This window comes from Oncorhynchus clarkii, chromosome 3, assembly GCF_045791955.1.
Source record: "Oncorhynchus clarkii lewisi isolate Uvic-CL-2024 chromosome 3, UVic_Ocla_1.0, whole genome shotgun sequence".
NCBI classification, from domain to species: Eukaryota; Metazoa; Chordata; class Actinopteri; order Salmoniformes; family Salmonidae; genus Oncorhynchus; species Oncorhynchus clarkii.
In genome coordinates this window covers 78,789,952-78,813,483 of record NC_092149.1, presented here as the reverse complement: position 1 = coordinate 78,813,483, position 23,532 = coordinate 78,789,952, and the positions used below count along the sequence as shown (strand labels likewise).

The 23,532-nt window shown below is 41.7% G+C and overlaps 1 protein-coding gene across 1 annotated transcript; it reads left to right on the top strand.

Moving 5' to 3' along the window:
• The first annotated feature begins 887 nt into the window (after nt 1-887).
• Nucleotides 888-21,978, top strand: LOC139405249 (serine protease 33). The gene is made up of 6 exons (XM_071147693.1): nt 888-1,288; nt 3,252-3,364; nt 3,553-3,632; nt 18,645-18,916; nt 20,598-20,758; nt 20,843-21,978. The coding sequence occupies exons 1-6, from the start codon at nt 1,240-1,242 to the stop codon at nt 21,098-21,100; spliced, it is 933 nt and encodes a 310-aa protein (XP_071003794.1). The 5' UTR covers nt 888-1,239; the 3' UTR covers nt 21,101-21,978.
• Nucleotides 21,979-23,532: the final 1,554 nt, after the last annotated feature.

Genomic DNA, 23,532 nt, shown 5'->3' with positions numbered 1-23,532 from the left:
ACAGAGGGCCAACCAACTTTCTGGTAGAGAATGCAGTGATGACATCACAGAGGGCCAACCAACTTTCTGGTAGAGAATGCAGTGATGAGTATTCAAATTGTTGCCCGTAATAAAGCGCAATAAAATAAAACCTTAACTAGTTTTTAAGAAATGTGTCCTGTAGGCGTCGATTCTGGGTCCTGTACTTTTTACTGTTTACATAAACAATATCAACTTGTCTGTAAAAACTGCAACCTGCACTTGTATGCTGATGATATTGTTGTGTATGCTATAGTCCCACGGTTGACCAGGCTCTATCTGAACTACAGCCTGCCTTCATTGTACAACAGAAAAACTTTCTTGACCTGGAATTAGTATTGAATAAAGGTAAAACTAAGTATAAGTTGTTCTCTAGAGCGCATAAAAATAACTCTGATGATTTAAGCATATGTACTTTGGATGGTGTCAATATTGATCATGTCCCTCCTTACAAATATCTGGTCATCTGGATCTGGATAGATGAAAAGCTGTCTTTTACAAATCATATTGATGAGCTAGTTAATGATGAATGAGCTCAGATAGATCAAACCCTTGGTTTTCTTCTGAACTATCTTTGACTCGGAATTGTTTAAAATGAGTGTGTTTGCCAGAAGAATAATATTGAAGATACATTTTCTAGAGCCAACTCGGGTCAGAATACAGGATATCCTTTAGAGCCAACACGGGGTCAGAATAGGGGAGACCTACCTGAATTTGTCCAAAAGAAACTCTCGTTTTTTGTTGCAAAACGTTTTCCGTTTGGAATAAACGATTTCTATTGCAAACATTTTTGCAACAGAATAGGCGTAAGGAATACACCCCCTGCCACACCTTCCCCTGTAGGATCACAGGTGCTTTGCTCACGTGATAAACGAAAGGGACAATCAAATGCCTGTCCCAGCGTTAGAGATTTTCTGACGAACGTGGTCCACAGGTCTGGTTCTCCAAACCTTGTATTAAATGGAGGCATAAACCAAGAGGTTGTCAGTAACCGTATGGTTCTCTTTGTTTTCGCAAGGCATACATTTTGTAGACATTTTCATACGTATTTTTAACCATTCGCACGCCCTGAAGGATTTCAACACCGCTATTGTGGAAAGTGGGTTTCCGTGAAAATTAGCTGCTGTACGGACGATTTGATTTAGAACACAAGACTTCTCAAGAATACTACCGTTTTGGGGGGAAATTTGGGGCTACCTGAAATTCGCGTGTCCCTCGAAAATGATACCGAATTCAGACTTTTATGTTAGACTTCTTTGGTGTTTCACAGGTGAGTTCATGTCTTTATGCTATAACCTGGTCATGTCAGTGAAGTAGGTCAGTTGTGTATAATTTCAATCGACTCATTTGCGGGTTGCAAATAAAATATAGACCTGTATTTGGGTACCTTTGTTTTGGCTACTCCGGCAACATTGCCTAATGGCATTTCCACGGCAGGGGTGACGCTGATACTCAGATTTTTTTACTTTAAATGTGTTTAACACTTCGATTGCAAAGTTAAGCGAACCATGCAACTATGCACAATGATTATTTTTAACAATTTCCACTAAGAATATCACGAAAACATCTACTTGAAGTACAGTGTAGATACTATGTTTGGTAACAGAATGACGGTTCTGTTTGTGGGTATTTGATCAAATTTAGCATATGCACTTTGGGCCTAGGCCAGCCCTAATCGACAGCGTACTCACGTAGGCATATGTATCAATTTAAAGGCAGTGGTGGAAAAAGTACCCAACTGTCCAACTTGAGTCAAAGTAAAAAATACCTTAACAGAATATGACAAAAGTGAAAGTCACCCAGTAAAACTACTTGAGTAAAAGTATTTGGTTTTACATTTACCTAAGTATCAAAAGTACATGTAATTGCTGATTTTAATTTATTTTATTTCACCTTTATTTAACCAGGTAGGCTAGTTGAGAACAAGGTCTCATTTACAACTGCGACCTGGCCAAGATAAAGCATAGCAGTGTGAACAGACAACAACACAGTTACACATGGAGTCAACAATTAACAAGTCAATAACACAGAATAAAATTTTAAAAAATTGTCTATACATTGTGTGCAAAAGGCATGAGGAGGTAGGCGAATAATTACAATTTAGCAGATTAACACCGGAGTGATAAATGATCAGATGGTCATGTGCAGGTACAGATACTGGTGTGCAAAAGAGCAGCTTAAATATACTTAAGTATCAAAAGTGTACATTTCCAATTCCTTATATTAAACAAACCAAAAGGCAGATTTGCAGATAGCCAGAGGCACACTCATACATAATTTACAAATGAAGAATTTGTGATTCTGCCAGATCAGAGGCAGTAGGGGTGACCAGGTGTGTTCTCTGTATATTGAGTCCTCCAGATCAGAGGCAGTAGGGATGACCAGGGATGTTCTCTGTTTATTGAGTCCTCCAGATCAGAGGCAGTAGGGATGACCAGGGATGTTCTCTGTTTATTGAGTCCTCCAGATCAGAGGCAGTAGGGATGACCAGGGATGTTCTCTGTTTGGTGAGTCCTCCAGATCAGAGGCAGTAGGGATGACCAGGGATGTTCTCTTGATAAGTGTGTAAATTAGACCATTTTCTTGTCCTGCTAAGTGGTGTAAAGTACTTAAGTAAAAACTCTTACAAAAAATATGGCAGTCAGAGTGCAGTATAACTGCAATATGCTGCAAATACTGGGTCCAAAATACCACAGTCGACTGCAGTTTCAAAACTACAATATTTGTTTGGTAATGGTATACTTTAAAGTACTACATAAGTAATTGTTTTGAGTATCTGAATTTGACTTTACTATTTATATGTTTGACTACTTTTACTAAACTACATTCCTAAAGAAAATAAGGTACTTTTTTACTTCATACACTTTCCCTAACACCTAAAATTGTTAGTCACACAGTTATCAAGCGAACATCTCTGGTCATCCCTACTGCCTCTGATCTAGCAGAATCACTAAAGACAAATTCTTCATTTGTAAATTATGTATGAGTGTGCCTCTGGCTATCTGTAAAACAAAAATGGTGCCATCTGGTTTGCTTAACATAAGGAATTTGAAATGATTTATACTTATACTTTTGATATTTTAAAACATACTTTGATGTTTACTCAAGTAGTATTTTACTAGGTGACTTTTACTAGAGTCATTTTCTATTAAGGTGTCTTTACTTTCTCAAGTATGACAATTGCGTACTTTCTACACGACTGGTTTAATTCCCATTTCGCCTACTGTTCTCAGGTGTCATGGTTTGTCACGCTCAGGAAGAGTGTGGTCAACCACCCATGGGGAACAGGATTGTGGGAGGAGTAGATGCATCAATGGGGGCATGGCCGTGGCAAGTGGATATTCAGGTATGTCAGCGCTGAGTCATGATATGGAATGAACAAAATGCATGAAGACTTGTTTGTCTGGTTTTGGTGTGTGTGTGTGTGTGTGTGTGTGTTGGTCATCATGCTGAACTGCTGAGAGAGAGGGGAATAAGACCTGTTTTGATGATTCACCTCAACCTCTTTACCTCTTTCCCCCTCTTGGTCTTTAGACAGCGAAGGATGGCCATATCTGTGGAGGCACCATCATCACTAAGGACTGGGTACTGTCTGCTGCCCACTGCTTCCCAAAGTAAGTTTCTACCAGTGGAGGCTCCTCAGAGGAGGAAGGGGAGGACCACCCTACTCAGTGAATTACATGAAAACAAAAGTTTAACATTAAAAAAGCTATCCTTTTTTTAGAACTATACTAAATATATTCACATGTAACCAAATAACGGATTAAAACACCGTTTTACAATGGTCTACAGTAGCCTCAAACAGTAATGTGCAATTGACCAAAAATATACCAACTTTCGGGAAGAGGTGACGACGGCACAGGAAATACCCGTCTGTTTGTGTTAGGGCTCGACATACCGGGGAGTTTTTGAAAACGCTCTGGGCCAGTTTATCACCCCCTTAAGATGGCCGCTAGGGTAAGTGAACAAAAATATTATAATACTATTTTTAATCTCGGCTACATAATTGATTAAAAAAATAAACAACTTTGGGTATCCATCTTTTATGTCGATTTAATTGTCACACGTATAACCTCGATAATCTTTCGTGCATCGAGTACGCAGCTTTAAATTGCTGGTTGTTGCATGGAGACCGACAGTGGTAGGAAAGATGTTTCAAATGATATCTACTTGTAAATGCTATGACGACGAATAGGTATGCAAACCAGGTATTTAAACAGTTGCGTCTTAACTGTATGGCTAATCACAACAGTCATGGAATAGCCTACTTTAAACATTGAAGGGTGTTGGACTAGTCTGATGCTCTTGTTTTGGTGAAATCATGTGCGGTTTTGAGCAAGACAAAATCAAATGTTGGTTTCAAATTGGTTCTCAATACAAAGTGTTCCATTAGAAGGGGAACCTGGTTTTTGGTTGCTTTCTCATTTTAAAACATGATACAATAAATCTCAAATGGCAAGACCGACTAGCTTGCTGTCTATTTAGTCAGGCAATGCCCACATTATTCTTGTCTGAAGTTTCGTCATAAATATTTAAATGTATTTATTTATAACAAGCAGTCATTGTAAATAAGAATTTGTTCTTAACTGACTTGCCTAGTTAAATAAAAATACATGTTTCAGACATACACTACATGACAAAGTATGTGGACACCTGCTCGTCGAACTTCACATTCCAAAATCATGGGAATTAATAGGGAGTTGGCTCCCCCTCCCCCCTCTTGTTGCTTTAACAGCCTCAACTCTTCTGGGAAGGCTTTCCACTAGATGTTGGAATATTGCTGCGGGGACTTGCTTTCATTCAGCCACAAGAGCATTAGTGAGGTTGGGCGATTATGCCTGGCTCGCAGTCGGCGTTCCAATTCATCCCAAAGTTGTTCGATGGAGTTGAGGTCAGGGCTCTGCAGGCCAGTCAAGTTCTTCCACAAACCATTTCTGTATGGACCTCATTTTGTGCACGGGGGCACTGTCATGCTGAAACAGGAAAGGGCAGTTCCGCAAACTGTTCCCACAATGTTGGAAGCACAGAATTGTCTAGGATGTCATTGTATGCTGTTGCGTTAAGATTTCCCTTCACTGGAACTAAGGGGCCAAGCCCGAACCATGAAAAACAGCCCAGACCATTATTTCCTCCTTCACCAAACTATTTATTCGGTAAGGTAGCGTTTTCCTGGCATCCTCCGAACCCAGATTTGTCCGTCGGACTGCCAGATAGTGAAGCATGATTCATCATGCCAAATAATGTGTTTCCACTGCTCCAATGGCAGTGAGTTTAACACTGTTCCAGCTGACGCTTGGCATTGCTTGCGCATGGTGATCTTAGGCTTGTGTGCCAGATATCATTGTCAGGAAACCCATTTCATGAAACACCCGACGAACTGTGCTTGTGCTGACGTTACTTCCAGAGGCAGTTTGGAACTCTAGTGACTGTTGCAACCAATGACAGGCGATTTGAAAGCGTTATGCGCTTCAACACTTGGCGGTCCCATTCTGTGAGCTTGTGTGGCCTACCACTTCGCGGCTGAGCTATGGTTGCTCCTAGACGTTTCCACTTCACAATAAAGCACTTACAGATGACCGGGCAGCTCCAGCAGGGCAGAAATTTGATTCACGACTTGTTGGAAAGGTGGCATCCTATGACGGTGCTACATTGAAAGTCACTGAGCTCTTCAGTAAGGCCATTCTGCTACCAATGTTTGTCTATGGAGATTACATACGGTCTTATTCTGAAATTTATTAAATTGTTTTATTAATTCACGACACCAGAAACAGGTTTAGTAATGTTTACATTAATGTAAATGTAAATTCAGACCCTTTACTCGGGACTTTCTTGAAGCACCTTTGTCAGCAATTACAGCATCAAGTCTTCTTGGTATGACACCACAAGCTTGGCACACCTGTATTTGGGGAGTTTCTCCCATTCATCTCTGCAGGTCCTTTCAAGCTCTGTCCGATTGGATGGGGAGAGTTGCTGCACAGCTATTTTCAGGTCTCCAGGGATGTTAGACCGGGTTCAACTCCGGGCTCTGGCTGGGCCACTAAAGGACATTCATAGACTTGTCCCGAAGCCAATCCTGCGTTGTCTTGGCTGTGTGCTTATGATCATTGTCCTGTGGAAGGTGAACAGTCTGAGGCCCTGAGCGCTCTGGAGCAGGTTTTCATCAAGGATCTCTGTACTTTGCTCCGTTCGTCTTTCCCTCGATCCTGACTCCCAGTCCCTGCTGCTGAAAAATATCCCCACAGAATGATGATGATGCTGCCACCACCATGCTTCCCTGTACATATGGTGCAAGGTTTCCTCCAGACGTACTGAGGAGTGGCTTCAGTCTGGCCACTCCACCATAAATGCCTGATTGGTGGAGCGCTACAGAGATGGTTGTCCTTCTGGAAGATTCTCCCATCTCCACAGAGGAACTCTGGAGCTCTGTCAGTGACCATAGGGTTCTTGGTCACCTCGCTGACCAAGGCCCTTCTCCCCCGATTGCTCAGTTTGGCCGGGCAGCCAGCTTGAAGAAGCGTCTTGGTTGGTTCCAAACTTCTTCCATTTAAGAATGAAAGGTCATTGTGTTCTTGGCCCTTCAATGCTGCATACATATTTTGGTACCCTTCCTAAGATCTGTACTTCGACACAATCCTGTCTCGGACCTCTACGGACAATTCTGTTGACCTCATGGCTTGGTTTTTGCTCTGACATTAACTGTCAACTTTGGGGCCTAAAATAGCCTTCCCAAATCATGTTCAGTCAATTGAATTTACCACAGGTGGACTCCAAGTTGTAGAAACATATCAAGGATAATCAATGGAAACAGGATGCACCCCTTCCCTTTTTGTCCCCAGAACAGCCTCAATTTGTGTGTATTAACACACAGGAAACTGAGGGTTAAAAACCAGCAGCATTGCAGTTCTTGACACAAACCGGTGCGCCTGGCATCTACTACCACACCCAGTTCAAAGGCACTTAAATCTTTTGTCTTGCTCATTCATACACTGAATGGCACACATACACAATCCATGTCTGTTGTCACGAGGATTAAAAATCCTTCTTTAACCTGTCTCCTCCCCTTCATCTACACTGATTCAAAGTGGATTTAAGAAGTGACATCAATAAGGAATCATAGCTTTCACCTGGTCAGTCTGTCATGGAAACAGTGGGTGTTAATGTTTTGTCAGTGTGTTGATCTCATTGTGTAACTGTTAGCGATGCTAATGATAGCCTAACTGTTATCGGGTAGATAAAGGTAACTACAAAGTTGCTTATGCCTACCTGGCAGGATGATTATGCATCAATCCAGTGGACATTTTTAGTTTTGACAACTCCATCACTAGTGTGCTAGTGACATACTGTTGCCAGCCACACCTGTATAGCTGGTGCACACCGGAATTAAAAGGTGATTATACGAAAGTTTACATTTCTATGATTTTCTTCTTCTTCTTCTTCTTCCCCAGACCTCAAATGGTCCCTCAATGTGGTTTAAGCATTGTTGTGGACTTAGAACATTGTAATAGAACGACATTCTTTTTTTCAAATTTGAGTGAAACTCAATAGTGGTATAATTCTGGTATCAAGTGTAATTTTTTTCCTTTCAAATTCTACCCTCTAGAGGATTGCGCAGAAAATAACATGGGGCACTTTGAAATCTGCAATGAATACATTTGGCAAGTCTCTTTTATTCATTACAGTAAATCTATGTGAGAACACAAGGGCGTGCTAATTCAAAAGATGGCTAGTCATTATTTACCTGGTTCTTTATGGCATGCAGGCACATTATGGGACTGGGGCCAGGTCATTATCAATGATTGGTGCAACCAAATCATCTGTTGGTGCCACCACTTGAAGTTGGTTCCACCTGTGGAAAAAAGTTAGTGTAGAACCCTGATAGTTGAACAAAGGAATTTCTTAGTTTCAGGAGAAGCAGCAGAGCAAAATTTCATTGTGTATATATATATTTTTTTTTATATATATATATATATATATATATATATATATATATATATATATATATATATATATATATATATATATATATATATATATATATATATATTTTTTTTTCTTAGTTTACCTTTCACTTACTTAGCTAATGCAACTAGTTCGGCTTCTTCAGCAACCTGACTCTGAGAGGAATGCTATTTGTTAGCTAGCATGCTAAGGGTAGCCAACACGGCAACTTTTTCAAGTCAAGGTAAGCTTTCGGTTTAATAAATGTATTGCCACCGGGGCCAGTCGGTGTAACTGCTTGTTTTAGTCCACACTGTACTGTGTGATTTTACACCTGGATTGGATTGTGGATTTAAAAACGCGGAGTTTGACTATAATGTTAATATGGTGACAACGATGTAGGCTGTGTAGCGGTTATGGTATGAAGGTTTGGCTTAGAGGTTTTTGCGCCTGGTCACACAGCTGTTGTGCACTGAAGTCCAAAAGCGAAGGGAAAGGTCAAATCTAATTGTATTTGTCACACGCTTCATAAAACTACACGTGTAGACTAACAGTGAAATGCTTACCTAAGGGTCATTTTCAAACAATGCAGAATTCAATATTTTTTAGACTAGTGACACAAGGAATAAATACAGTGAATAACGAGTGACAATACCATGGCTATATACAGGAAGTACCAGTACCGAGTCGATGTGCAGGGGTACGAGCTGAGGTAGAGGCAACTATGCACATAAAGGCAGGGGTGAAGTTATAAGACCACAGGATATATAATAGGCAGCAGTGTGTGGTGGGTAATTTCTTTACTATCAAATGAGGAGAGACAAACGTATCACACAAGTCAGAGTTATACTTAAACTAAATCTTTAATAGTGAGATCTTTGCAATGGCTTGTCAACAAATCACAATTTTCTGATGATCCGTTGAGAGCCGCAACACAAAGGCTACTGAGATCTTTTATAGCAAAGATCCACCCCCTAGTCGACATAACAAACCAGATGTTTTGAATGGGTCACAAGGTGAGACTTTTTTAAATGATAAAGGAGTATCCCGTAGCCAGATAGCATTCGCTATAAATTATTGTTCAGTTTGGTCCCTAAGACAAGGTTCCAATCTCGTTCCTGGTACTTCATAGCACAAAAACACCAACTCATCCAATGGCATAAATCAATTGTCAACTCCAGATACTCCCATCTCAAATAAAGCCTCTTCTTGACCCCACTCCTGGACAAGCTCACTGAGGGGAGTGAGCCTCTAGGTCATACACTATCCCAGGATAAGTGTAAGATCAGAGATGACATACAATGGTTCCAGACACTACCACACACATCCCCCAATGCCAAAGGAGGGAGTGACTGGCGCACAGACATTGTGGAGACAAGTAATTGGTTCCCCATTAATCACGCCATCCCTTCACATGGTTTAAGAATAGGTAAAGACACATTCACATATGAAGACAATGTTCCCTCCTGTCCTCTTCCCTTTCTGATACTCTGCATAGCACCAGGAACATGTGAAAGACACGCCTGACCTCTCCCCTCTCTGGGCCCCAGGTGACTGAGCCCCAGGTGACTGAGCCCCAGGTGACTGAGCCCCAGGTGACTGGGCCCCAGCTGAGAGAAAAAGTGCAACTGCCAACACCAGAGTCCAAAGGGATACGTTCTAATAACAAGTATATCACATAAGCATATTATGCAGATAAGACATCTAAATTATCTATGTTACACAACTAATTCTGATTCTTCTGCCACAGGGGGTATAGAGTCTAGTGTGTGGGTGTGGATAGACTGCAAGAGTTAGTACCAAAAAAGGGTAGCCATTTGATTAGCTATTTAGCAGTCTTATAGTTTGGGGGTAGAAGCTATTCAGGGTCCTTTTGATTCCAGACTTGGTGCACTGGTACCATTTGCCGTGCGGTATCAGAGAGAATAGTATTTTGCATGGGTGGCTGGAGTCTTTGACAATTTGTTAGAGGTCCTGGATGCAGGTTGCTCGGGCCCCAGTGATGCACTCGGCCATACTCACCCATGCACTGAGCAAATTGCAGGTCTGCTGAGTGTGAACTTGAAAATTCTGTGCAACTTCCAGCGTGTGTTTACTGTGAACACTGAGGCTGTACCTACTTTAAGTTAGCCACAGCCTACTTGACCACTGTCAAATTATGTGATCATAATGTAGGCATAACAGTGGCCTATCGTCATAAACAATGGAGAAAATGTATCCCATAACATTTTTACACGGAAATAGCTGTTCTATCAGTCAGCCTACAGTAGCAGCCAACGTGTGGTGTTCAATGTACATTTCATGAGACTTATGAAAAAAAACACGCAGGGCTTGATATTAACCTGTTTATCCACTTGTCCTTCAGACAGGGAAATGACTGAATGTTTGATGCAAGAACCCACTTCACAAAATAAAATGTATTTTTCTCATACCATTATTACAGAGAATCAGACAAATTATGCCTATTGGCTATTTAGCTTTTTCAAGCTTGTTTTAAAATACAACACTGCCTCTGTACCTGACTCACTTTTCAAAGATGTCTAGAAATGTACATGTTTTCTGCTCTTGTAGGAAGTAACCACTCCCCCATTGATCTATAACTGGGCTAACAACTAACTAGCAAATGATATGAACAAATGTGCACAAGTGGCTACATGCAGCTCTCGCTTTGATCTCAAAACAAGCGCATCTACTCACAACCGCTCATGCTGTAAACATAGTCCAGATCAGTGAACGGCACAGATCCATATGGCGATGGTCTATTTGCATACAGGTCTACTGCAGCTCTGATTGGTTACAGCGTACCGGTCTGTGTAGAGTACGGGAGTCGTGCCTGTCAATGCAATAGAATCCTACTCCAATGTGTCCTGCCTACAACAAAATCTCTTGCATAATTTTTTTCGGTATGTTGCTTTGAAAGTGGCTAATTGTGTTGCTTCGATCACAAAGTCCCACAGTAAAGGGAAATATTGACAGTGTTAACTAAGGTGGGAAAACTCTAGGAAGTTAAAGTTTAAATCTCGTGCTTCTCTGCGCGGGTGGATATTTCTTCAGCTCGGCTATCCCGGGGAGCTGCGCCCGTGTGTAGCTTAAAGGGAACATTACTCACTGCTAGTGATGGGGAAGAAAAATCTATACAGTTAAGCCTACATATTGGGGTTATTCTTTTTGACTAGTTGGCTGTACCCAGTGCTGGAGAAGTGGGTAGACTCAAATTTTGATAACATTTTTCCAAACTGCCCGCCTGGCGAATGAAAGGCACCCTGTGTGAATTCCTATGAGAAACAGTGACACACAGTGCTTTCAGATAGTATTCAGACCCCTTCTCTTTTTCCACATTTAGTTAGATTACAGCCTTATTCTAAAATGGATTAAATGCTTCCCCCCCATCTACACACAATGCCCCATAATGTAGGCCCTCATTTTTATTAAGATTTTGTTCTTAACTGACTTGACTAGTTAAAGGTTACAGTTTTTTAGTCGAAGTTTACATACTTAGGGTGGAGTCATTAACTTGTTTTTCAACCACTCTACACATTTCTTGTTAACAAACCTATAGTTTTGTCAAGTTGGGTAGGACATCTACTTTGTGCATGGCACAAGTAAGTTTTCCAACAATAGTTTGCAGACAGATTATTGCTTCAGAAGTTTACATACACTAAGTTGACTGTGCCTTTTAAACAGCTTAGAAAATGTCATGGCTTCTGACTGAAATTATGTCAATTAGCCTATTGGAGGTGTACCTGTGGATGTATTTCAAGGCCTACCTTCAAACTCAGTACCTCTTTGCTTGACATCATGGGAAAATCAAAAGAAATCAGCCAAGACATCAGAAAAAAAAATTGTAGACCTCCATGTCTCGTTCATGCTTGGGAGCAATTTCCAAACGCCTGAAGGTACCTCGTTCATCTGTACAAACAATAGCATGCAAGTATAAACACCATGGGACCACGCAGCCGTCATACCGCTCAGAAAGGAGATGCGTTCTGTCTCCTAGAGATGAACGTACTTTGGTGCGAAAAGTGCAAATCAATCCCAGAACAGCAGAGGACTTTGAAGATGCTGGAGGAAACAGGTACAAAGTATCTATGTCCACAGTAAAACAAGTCCTATATCGACATAACCTGAAAGGCCGCTCACCAAGGAAGAATCCATTGCTCCAAAACCGCCATATAAAAGCCAGACTAAGGTTTGCAACTGCGCATGGGGACAAAGATTGTACTTTTTGGAGTAATGTCCTCTGGTCTGATGAAACAAAATTAGAACTGTTTGGCAATAATGACTATTGTTATTTTTGGAGGAAAAAGGGGGAGGCTTGCAAGCTGAAGAACACCATCCCAACCAAGAAGCACGGGGGTGGTAGCATCATGTTGTGGGGGTGCTTTGCTGCAGGAGGGACTGGTGCACTTCACAAAATAGATGGCATCATGGGAAAGGTAAATGATGTGGATATATTGAAGCAACATCTCAAGACATCAGTCAGGAAGTTCAAGCTTGGTTGCAAATGGGCGACCAAATGGACAATGACCCCAAGCATACTTCCAAAGTTGTGGCAAAATGGCTTAAGGACAACATAGTCAAGGTATTGGAGTGGCCATCACAAAGCCCTGACCTCAATCTCATAAATTTGTGGGCAGAACTGAAAAAGCATGTGTGAGCAAGGAGACCTACAAACCTGACTCAGTTACACCAGCTCTGTCAGGAGGAATGGGCCAAAATTCACCCAACATATTGTGGGAAGCTTGTGGAAGGCTACCTGAAATGTTTGACCCAAGTTAAACAATTTAAAGGCAATTCTACCAAATACTAAGTGAGTGTGTCAACTTCTGACCAACTGGGAATGTGATGAAAGAAATAAAAGCTGAAATAAATAATTCTCTACTATTATTCTGACATTTCACATTCTTAAAATAGTGGTGATCCTAGCTGACCTAAGACAGGGAATTTTCTACTTGGATTAAATGTCAGGAATTGTGAAACATGGTTTAAATGTATTTGTCTACGCTGTTTGTAAACTTCTGACTTCAACTGTCATTAAAAAAATAATATATTAATATATAATAATATATTATATATATATATATATATATATATATATATATATATATATATACATATATAATATTTTTTCTTTTTTTAAATGTACAAAGCAAAAACTGCTTTTTAGAAATGTTTGCAAATGAACTAATATCATATTTACATGAGTATTCAGGCCATTTACTCAGTACTTTGAAGCATCTTTTGGCAGTGATTACAGCCTCGAGTCTTAGGTATTACGCTAAAAGCTTGGCACACCTGTATTTGGGTTGTTTCCCCTGTTCTTTTCTGCAGATTCTCTCAAGATCTGTCAGGTTGGATGGGAAGTGTTACTGCACAGCTATTTTCAGGTCTCTCCAGAGGTGTTAGATTGGTTTCAAGTCCGGGCTCCGGCTGGGCCACTAAAGGACATTCGGAGACTTGTCCCGAAGCCACTCCTGCGTTGTCTTGGCTGTGTGCGTAGGGTCGTTGTCCTGTTGGAAGGTGAACCTTCGCCCCAGTCTGAGGTCCCGAGTGTCTGGAGCAGGTTTTCTTCAATGATCTCGCTGTACTTTGCTCCGTTCATTTTTCCCTCGATCCGGACTAGTCTCCCAGTCACTGCCGCTGAAAAACATCCCCACAGCATGATTCATGCTTCATTGTAGGGATGGAGGCAGGTTTCTTCCAGATGTGACGCTTGGCATTCAGGCCAAAGAGTTCAATCTTGGTTTCATCTGACCAGAGAACCTGGCTTCTCATGGTCAGAGACATTTTGGTGCCTTTGGAAGACTCCAAGCATGCTGTCGGGTGCCTTTTAGCGAGTGGCTTCTGTCTGGCCACTCTAAAAGGTTCTCCCATCTCCACAGAGGAGCTCTGTCAGTGACCTGGCATTTCGAGAATCATAGCAAAGGGTCTGAATACTTTTGTAAATAAGGTATTATTTATTTTTGAATACATTTGCTAACATTTCTAAATACCTGCGTTCACTTTGTCATTATGTTATTGTGAATAAAAAAATAAACATTTAAATCCATTTTAGAATAAGGCTGTAACGTAACAAAATGTGGAAAAAGGGAAGCGGTCTGAATCCTCTCCGAATGCACTGTACACTCAATGACATAAAATTATAAATCCCATATTGGTCTTTCAGGCAGGCCAACCAAAGCTGTACTGTGCAGTAGGCTTACTATTGAAACTGAGTCAGAAATTCAAGTTTCATTTTTTTTTTTTTTACACAAACATTGTTTTCTACGTCCATAACAATGCTTAAGCCACATCAGGAGACTACTTTTGAGGTTGGGAAAAATCTTGGTGTAAGTTACCCTTTTTTTTTTTTAAATTCAAGTGTTGATTTAGTGGTGTTAATGTCGCACATGAGCAAAATAAATGGCCTCTGGATTGACGCAAATAATAATGATATCATTTTGATAGGTAGGCATAGACTACTTCTGTATCTAGTTACCACTTTTAATGGAAAGGTTCTCCCCAAAACCTATCTACCTGAAGACAGACTGATTTTATTAGCATCACTATATTTTTCCTGTAACTTAATTGTTTGTAACCTGGACATTTCCCTTCATATTATGAGGCAAGTCTTACCTAGCTTCAAAGCAGCCTATAGACAAAATCCCACCATAGAAACGTGGAGGTAAGTTTAAAAAAAATTTTTTTTAAGACTTAACCAAAGAACAGGAGAATGCATATGCCGTTTCTTTCTTTTATCTAGCTGCCAAAGGCATTATCCTAATATTAGCTACCCATGATAGTTGATGCATCTTTAAATCCCCCCTCTATCAAACTGTTATTTCCATCTCTGTCCTGCTTGCATGTGCAGTTAGCTATTTTACAACTGTTCCTGCAAATTGCATTTAGGAAGTACTGCTGTGTCCAATGCCACGCTTAAAATGTGAAGAAAGAGTTTTTAAATTTTTACGCTAAACATTCCAATCTGTTCCAAAAGCCCTAATTAGTTATGTTGTATACCTCCACAACACTGATACGTGTCATTGGGGATTATGAAGTGATTATATGCAATGCCCACTGAAAAATAAGTGGGTATATACTCTCCACTAGAGGTCGACTGATTATGATTTTTCAACGCCAATACCGATTTTATTGGAGGACCAAAAAAAGCCGACCAATCGGCCGATTTTATTTTTTTTTAAAAACAACACTTTAAAAAAATATATGTGTGTATATATATAATGACAATTACAACTTATAATATATATATACTGCTCAAAAAAATAAGGGAACACTAAAATAACACATCGTAGATCTGAATGAAATATTCTTATTAAATACTTTTTTCTTTACATAGTTGAATGTGCTGACAACAATCTCACACTTATCAATGGAAATCAAATGTATCAACCCATGGAGGTCTGGATTTGGAGTGACACTCAAAATTAAAGTGGAAAACCACACTACAGGCTGATCCAACTTTGATGTAATGTCCTTAAAACAAGTCAAAATGAGGCTCAGTAGTGTGTGTGGCCTCCACGTGCCTGTATGACCTCCCTACAACGCCTGGGCATGCTCCTGATGAGGTGGCGGATGGTCTCCTGAGGGATCTCCTCCCAGACCTGGACTAAAGCATCCGCCAACTCCTGGACAGTCTGTGGTGCAACGTGGCGTTGGTGGATGGAGCGAGACATGATGTCCCAGATGTGCTCAATTGGATTCAGGTCTGGGGAACGGGCGGGCCAGTCCATAGCATCAATGCCTTCCTTTTGCAGGAACTGCTGACACACTCCAGCCGCATGAGGTCTAGCATTGTCTTGCATTAGGAGGAACCCAGGGCCAACCGCACCAGCATATGGTTTCACGGGGTCTGAGGATCTCATCTCGGTACCTAATGGCAGTCAGGCTACCTCTGGCGAGCACATGGAGGGCTGTGCGGCCCCCCCAAAGACATGCCACCCCACACCATGACTGACCCACCGCCAAACCGGTCATGTTAGAGGATGTTGCAGGCAGCAGAATGTTCTCCACGGCGTCTCCAGACTCTCACGTCTGTCACATGTGCTCAGTGTGAACCTGCTTTCATCTGTGAAGAGTACAGGGCGCCAGTGGCGAATTTGCCAATCTTGGTGTTCTCTGGCAAATGCCAAACATCCTGCACGGTGTTGGGCTGTAAGCCATTTTGCAAGGTCATTTTGCAGGGCTCTGGCAGTGCTCCTCCTGCTCCTCCTTGCACAAAGGCGGAGGTAGCGGTCCTGCTGCTGGGTTGTTGCCCTCCTACGGCCTCCTCCACGTCTCCTGATGTACTGGCCTGTCTCCTGGTAGCGCTTCCATGCTCACATGGACACTACGCTGACAGACACAGCAAACCTTCTTGCCACAGCTCGCATTGATGTGCCATCCTGGATGAGCTGCACTACCTGAGCCACTTGTGTGGGTTGTAGACTTCGTCTCATGCTACCACTAGAGTGAAAGCACCGCCAGCATTCAAAAGTGACCAAAACATCAGCCAGGAAGCATAGGAACTGAGAAGTGGTCTGTGGTCACCCCCTATAGAACCACTCCTTTATTGGGGGTGTCGTGCTAATTGCCTATAATTTCCACCTGTTGTCTATTCCATTTGCACAACAGCATGTGACATTTATTGTCAATCAGTGTTGCTTCCTAAGTGGACAGTTTGATTTCACAGTGTGATTGACTTGGAGTTACATTGTGTTTAAGTGTTCCCTTTATTTTTTTGATATATCTTTTTTTTTTTTAAATGTAATAATGACAATTACAACAATACTGAATGAACACTTAACTTAATATAATACATCAATAAAATCAATTTAGCCTCAAGTAAATAATGAAACGTTCAATTTGGTTTAAATAATGCAAAAACAAAGTGTTGGAGAAGAAAGTAAAAGTGCAATATGTGCTATGTAAGAAAGCTAACGTTTCAGTTCCTTGCTCAGAACGTGAGAACATATGAAAGCTGGTGGTTCCTTTTAACATGAGTCTTCAATATTCCCAGGTAAGAAGTTTTAGGTTGTAGTTATTATAGGACTGTTTCCCTCTATACCATTTGTATTTCATTAACCTTTGACTATTGGATGTTCTTATAGGCACTTCAGTATTGCCAGTGTAACAGTATAGTTTCCGTCCCTCTCCTCCCTCCTCCCTGGGCTCGAACCAGCAACACAACGACAACGGCCTCCATCGAAGCAGCGTTACCCATGCAGAGCAAGGGGAACAACTACTAGAAGGCTCAGAGCGAGTGACGTTTTAAACGCTATTTGCCTGCGCTAACTAGCTAGCCATTTCATTTCGGTTACACCAGCCTCATCTCGGGAGTTGATAGGCTTGAAGTCATAAACAGCGCAATGCTTGACGCACAACAAAGAGCTGCTGGCAAAAGCACGAAAGTGCTGTTTGAATTAATGTTTACGCGCCTGCTTCTGCGTACCACCGCATACTTGTATGCTCAGTCAGATTATATGCCACGCAGGACACGCTAGATAATATCTAGTAATATCATCAACTATGTGTAGTTAACTAGTGATTATGATTGTTTTTTATAAGATAAGTTTAATGCTAGCTAGCAACTTACCTTGGCTTACTGCATTCGCGTAACAGGCAGTCTCCTTGTGGAGTGCAACGAGAGAGAGGCAGGTTGTTATTGCGTTAGACTAGTTAACTGTAAGGTTGCAAGATCTGCCCCTGAACAAGGCAGTTAATCCACCTTTCCTAGACCGTCATTGAAAATAAGAATGCCTAGTTAACCTTTGCGTGTAGGGGGCAGTATTTTCGTTTTTGGCTAAAAAAAACATACCCATTTGAAACTGCCTATTTTTCGGCCCCAGAAACTAGAATATGCATATAATTGTCATATTAGGATAGAAAACACTCAAGTTTCCAAAACTGGAAAAATATTGTCTGAGTATAACAGAACTTATTGCCTGAGGAAAATCCAATCAGGAAGTGCCTCTTATTTTGAAACCTCTCTGTTCCTATGCATGCCTATCCTCCATTTAAAGGGATATCAACCAGATTCCTTTTTCTATGGCTTCCCTAAGATGTCAAGTCTTTAGACATAGTTTCAGGGTTTTATTTTGAAAAATGAGCATGAAGGATCACATTGCATGAGTGGATAGGTGGGGGCTCTCAGTGAGTTTTGCGCAACTGAGAACTGTTTCTCCCGCTGTTATTGAGAAAGCTACACACTGATATATTATCGAATATATATTTTAAAAACAACGAGGACTGATTATAAAAAAAACGTTTGACATGTTTCTGTGGACATTATGGATATTATTTGGAATATACATCTCCGTTGTCGTGACCGCTCTTTCCTGTGGATTTCTGAAAACGACAAACAAATGTCGGTATTTTGGGTATAAAAATAATCTTTTAAGGAACAAAATAAACATTTGTGTAACTGAGTCTCGTGAGTGAACATCCGACGATCATCAAAGGTAAACGGTTAATTTGATTTTCTGATTTTCGTGACCTAGCTACTTAATGCTTAGTGTACATAATGTTATGCTGTGCTATCGATAAATTTACACAAACGCTTGGATTGCTTTCGCTGTAAAGCATAATTTAAAAATCTGAGTCGACGGGTGGATTAACAAAAGGCTAAGCTGTGTTTTGCAATATTGGGGGGGGGGGGTGAAGATGCATTTCAGTTGTTAGCTGTAAGGTGTTGCAACTCTCTCCTCTCCCAGTCAGTTCGACGTGTTGGGCTACACCCTCTATGTTGGCCGTCACCGGCTCAACAGCTGGAACCCTAACGAGATATCGTACCTCGTGGAGCGCGTCGTGATCCCGTCCGGCTACTCTGACCCAAGTTTGGGACAGGACCTGGCCTTGGTGCAGCTGCAGAGACCCATCGTCTGGTCGGCGTATGTCCATCCTGTTTGTCTTCCTGACGCCGGGACACTGTTCCCTGGGGACCTTCCCTGCTACATCACAGGCTGGGGAAACATCCGCGATGGGGGTAAGAGAGAATAAGGCATTACGTATATAGCGGCAGAATCTAACTTCCACTAAAAGGAGCCTCAACCTCTTTGACTCAGTGGACTGTCAGTGGTCAACTCTCACTCATGGGAGGACTATCTGTCAGTATGTTCCATATGCAGTAGTCTAAGCCTGTCACGGTGACTGACTGACTCTCAGCTACTCATTCAAGGGTTTTTAGTTTTACACTTTTCTACATTGTAGAATAATAGTGAAGACCTCAACACTAGGAAGTAACAACCATGGAATCATGTAGTAACCAAAAGTGTTAAACAAATCAAAATATATTTTATATTCTTCAAAGTAGCCACCCTTTGCCTTGACAGCTTTGCACACTCTTGGCATTCTCTCAACCAGCTTCACCTGGAATGCTTTTCCAACAGTCTTGAAGGAATTTCCACAAATGCTGAGCACTTGTTAGAACGCTGGGTTAAGGAAAAGCAGCTATCGCCAAACCATCTCAATTGGGTTGAGGTTGGGTGACTGGAGGCGAGGTCATCTGATGCAGCACTCATCACTCCTTCTTGGTCAAATAGCCCTTACACAGCCTGGAGATGTGTTGGGTCATTATCCTGTTAAAAAACAAATGATAGTCCCTCTAAGCGCAAACCAGATGGGATTGCGTATTGCTGCAGAATGCTGTGGTAGCCATGCTGGTTAAGTGTGCCTTGAATTCTAAATAAATATGTGACAGTGTCAACAGCAAAATACCATCACACCACCACCACCATGCTTCACAGTGGGAACCACACATGCTTCACAGTGGGAACCACACATGCAGAGATCATCCGTTCACCTACTCCTTGTCTCACAAAGACATGGTGGTTGGAACCAAAAATCTCTAATTTGGACAGATTTTCACTGGTCTAATATCCATTGCTTGTGTTTTTTGGCCCAAGCAAGTCTCTTCTCAGTGGTTTCGTTGCAGCAATTCGAAGATGAAGGCCTGATTCACAGTCCGCTCTGAACTGTTGATGTTGAGGTGTCTGTTACTTGAACTCTGAATCATTTATTTGGGCTGCAATTTGAGGTTAGTAAGTCGAATGAACTTACTCTCTGCAGCAGAGGTAACTCTGGGTCTTCCTTTCCTGTGGCTGTCCTCATTAGAGCCAGTTTTCACATTGACTGACCATGTCTTAAAGTATTGGACTGTCGCTTCTCTTTGCTTATGAGTTGTTCTTGCCATAACATAACTGATTGTCTCAAACACATTAATTTCTGGAATTTCTTAACTTAACAAGGCACACCTTTTAATTGAAATGCATTCCAGGTGACTACCTCATGAAGCTGGTTGAGAGAGTGCAAAGCTGTTGTGAAGGCAAAGGGTGGCTACTTTGAAGAATTTCAAATATAAAATATTTTATTTGTTTAACTTTTTTGGATACTACATGATTCCATATGTGTTATTTCATAGTTTTGATGTTTTCACTATTATTCTACAATGTAGAAAATAGTACAAAATAAAGAAAAACCCTTAGGACCCCTACTCATTTAAGTTTTGATTGTGTGTGTAAATAAATTCCCCTCCTTGCTCGGCAGAAATCTCAGGAAATGTACAATTGTGAACCCGCAACCCAAATGTATTGTTGGTGTAGGCTTTCTCGCTCCTTTTATTTGACCTACCTACTCACACTGCCTCAACTTCCCTGGCCGTCTCTCAGTCGCTCTGAGTGGAGTGGGAACACTGCAGCAAGTGCAGGTGCCAATCATCTCGTCGTCTTCCTGTCAGATGATGTACGACCTTAACCCATCGGAGAAAGTGGACATCCGTTCTGACATGATTTGTGCCGGTTATCAAGAGGGGGGCAAGGACTCCTGTCAGGTACGCTCGCCTCACCTGTGTGTGTAATAGTAGACTAACGTTGGCTTTTTCTTACTTCTCACCCATCTCCCTCTTTCTCCACAGGGGGACTCTGGAGGACCCCTGGTCTGCCAGATGGTGAACGGAACCTGGGTGCAGGCTGGGGTGGTGAGTTTTGGCCTGGGCTGTGCCCATGCCAACCACCCCGGCGTCTACGCCAAGGTGTCCACCTTCTCCAGCTTCATCCAAAGCAACATACCAGAGATCAGTCTGTATGGCCGGGCCGGTCCCAACTGGGCCAGCTCCCTGACAGTGCTGGCTAGCTCCCTGGCCACTTTACTGATGGGCCAGCTGCTAAGATAGGGCTTCCTAAAAGAGCCAGATCTTAAAGGGACATTCTATGTAATTTGCCATGAACCTGGTTTTACACTTAACTTGGCTGTAGTAGATTACTGTTTTAGGTAATATTCTGCTTAATTTTTTATTTACCATATTAATAACATGCCAAAACAACTTTTTGACCAAACTGACTCAAAATGTGACCACTTATTTCCCACATAAGCAGAAATTCCGTCTTTCTGGTTCAAGATGTGTGTAAAACCAGGTAAATGTGTCAAATTTCAAAGGAATTTTGCTTTAAAGGAAAGGGCCGAACCTGTGGTGGCAAACTATACTACGTTTTAATATGTATATGCAACTCCTAACAAATTCAAGTGATTCTGAATATACAAGATATCGCTAATCAGCAGATAAAACGGTGATATTATGGGTATTTAGAACGAATGAAATGTAAAGCCATGTTTGTCGATCTATTTTAGCACATTTTAACATGTCATGTAAAATGTAACATCAAGCTTCAAGTTTCTTATAATTTTGAATGAATGTAAATAAATGATTACAAATGTCAGTAATTTATAAGAACTGTCACTTACATGCGTTCTAGAATCTCCATTGTCTTTGTTCTCCTCCTGTCACCTGGGCCCTGTTTGAATGCTTAAGAAATACATCAAGGAAAGGAAGGATGAAGTAATTCCATCTGAGTGAAGGTAGGGTAGTGACCTTGATTACACCTATCCATTCAAGTTAGAGATCTGTAATTATGAAGGAAGGATGCATTTCTGAAGTCGGATGAATCTCTATGGTCTTTCCTTGATTCCTCATATCCTCTCATGGGTCATTGGCAGAGAAGGTCCAAGGGGAGAAATCTCAGAACTTCTCCGCCAATGCCCTATGAGAAGGATGTGAGGAATCAAGGAAAGACATGAGATTCACAGCCCCAAGATTTGATCAAGGCCTTTTCTAAATTAGATTAGCTCGGCTCCTCGTGTCCTTCTTTTGAAAACTTCAATGAGGAGGAGAGGACACTTGCTATCAAATGCAATTGTTAGAAATGAGTCTCCTCCACTGGCATCAGGCAAATTTGTGTAGGAATCCCAAAGTACATGTGTAAAAGAAGCTTGCTAGTTGTGCTAGACAGGTTATAGATCAAATAGCTCATATTTACCTTTCAGAACACACACGTTCACTCCCAAGCAGGCTCGAGACTTTGAGAATCACATCAAACCTAACCTATACTCTGAATGATCGGCTATTAAAAGCCAACTAACATACATTTACTCCTGAGGTGCTGACCTGTTGCACCCTCTACAACCACTGTGATGATTATTATTTGACCCTGCTGGTCATCTATGAACATCTTGGCCATGTTCTGTTATCTCCACCCGTCACAGCCAGCAGAGGACTGGCCATCCCTCATAGCCTGATTCCTCTCTAGGTTTCGGCCTTTCTAGGGAGATTTTCCTAGCCACCGTGCTTCTACACCTGCGTGGTTTGGTGTTTTAGGCTGGGTTTCTGTACAGCACTTTGACATCAGCTGATGTAAGAAGGGCTTTATAAATCAATTTGATTGATCAAACCCAACACGCGCAAGGGGGAGTCGACGACATAAGGAACCCATTTATGATTTGCTCAATATTCACACATGCACAATCACGCAGCCCTAAGCATAAGACAATGAGGATACCTCAAGTGGGTACAAGGAACATTACTTATTGCTCAGTATTGGACTTGATTATATTGCTTATGGGACAGGAGGACATTAATACGGTGACTCTGCCAATGAATGAACAATTTACAATATTATTGAGGTGTCCTACAGATTGGGGCTGCTTCCTGGAGCTACAGGGCTTTAAATCCCGACATGGGCAAAATATAAGTTGGAAGCTATTCCTCTTTTCTTGTTTATTGCAACTGCTAATGAAAGATGGGCTACTATACAATTTATCCCCCCCCCCCCTCCCCATTTTCTTCATTACCCACCCTAACTCATCCAAGTCTGCTACACTTGGACATGTAGTGTGTGGACACCTGCTCGTCGACCATCTCATTCCAAATTCATGGGCGTTAATATGGAGTTGGTCCCCCCTTTGTTGCTATAACAGCCTCCGTTCTTCTGGGAAGGCTTTCTACTAGATGTTGGAACATTGATGCGGGGACTTACTTCCATTTAGCCACAAGGGCATTCGTGAGGTTGGGCATTGATGTTGGGCGACTAGGCCTGGCTCGCAGTCGGCGTTCCAATTTATCCCAAAGGTGTTCGATGGGGTTGAGGTCCGGCTCTGTGCAGGCCAGTCAAGTTCTTCCACACCGGTCTCAACAAACCATTTCTGTATGGACTTCGCTTTGTGCACGGGGGCACTGTCATGCTGAAACAGGAAAGGGCCTTCTGCAATCTGTTGCCACAAAGTTGAAAGCACAATTGTCTTGGATGTCATTGTATGCTGTAGTGTTAAGAT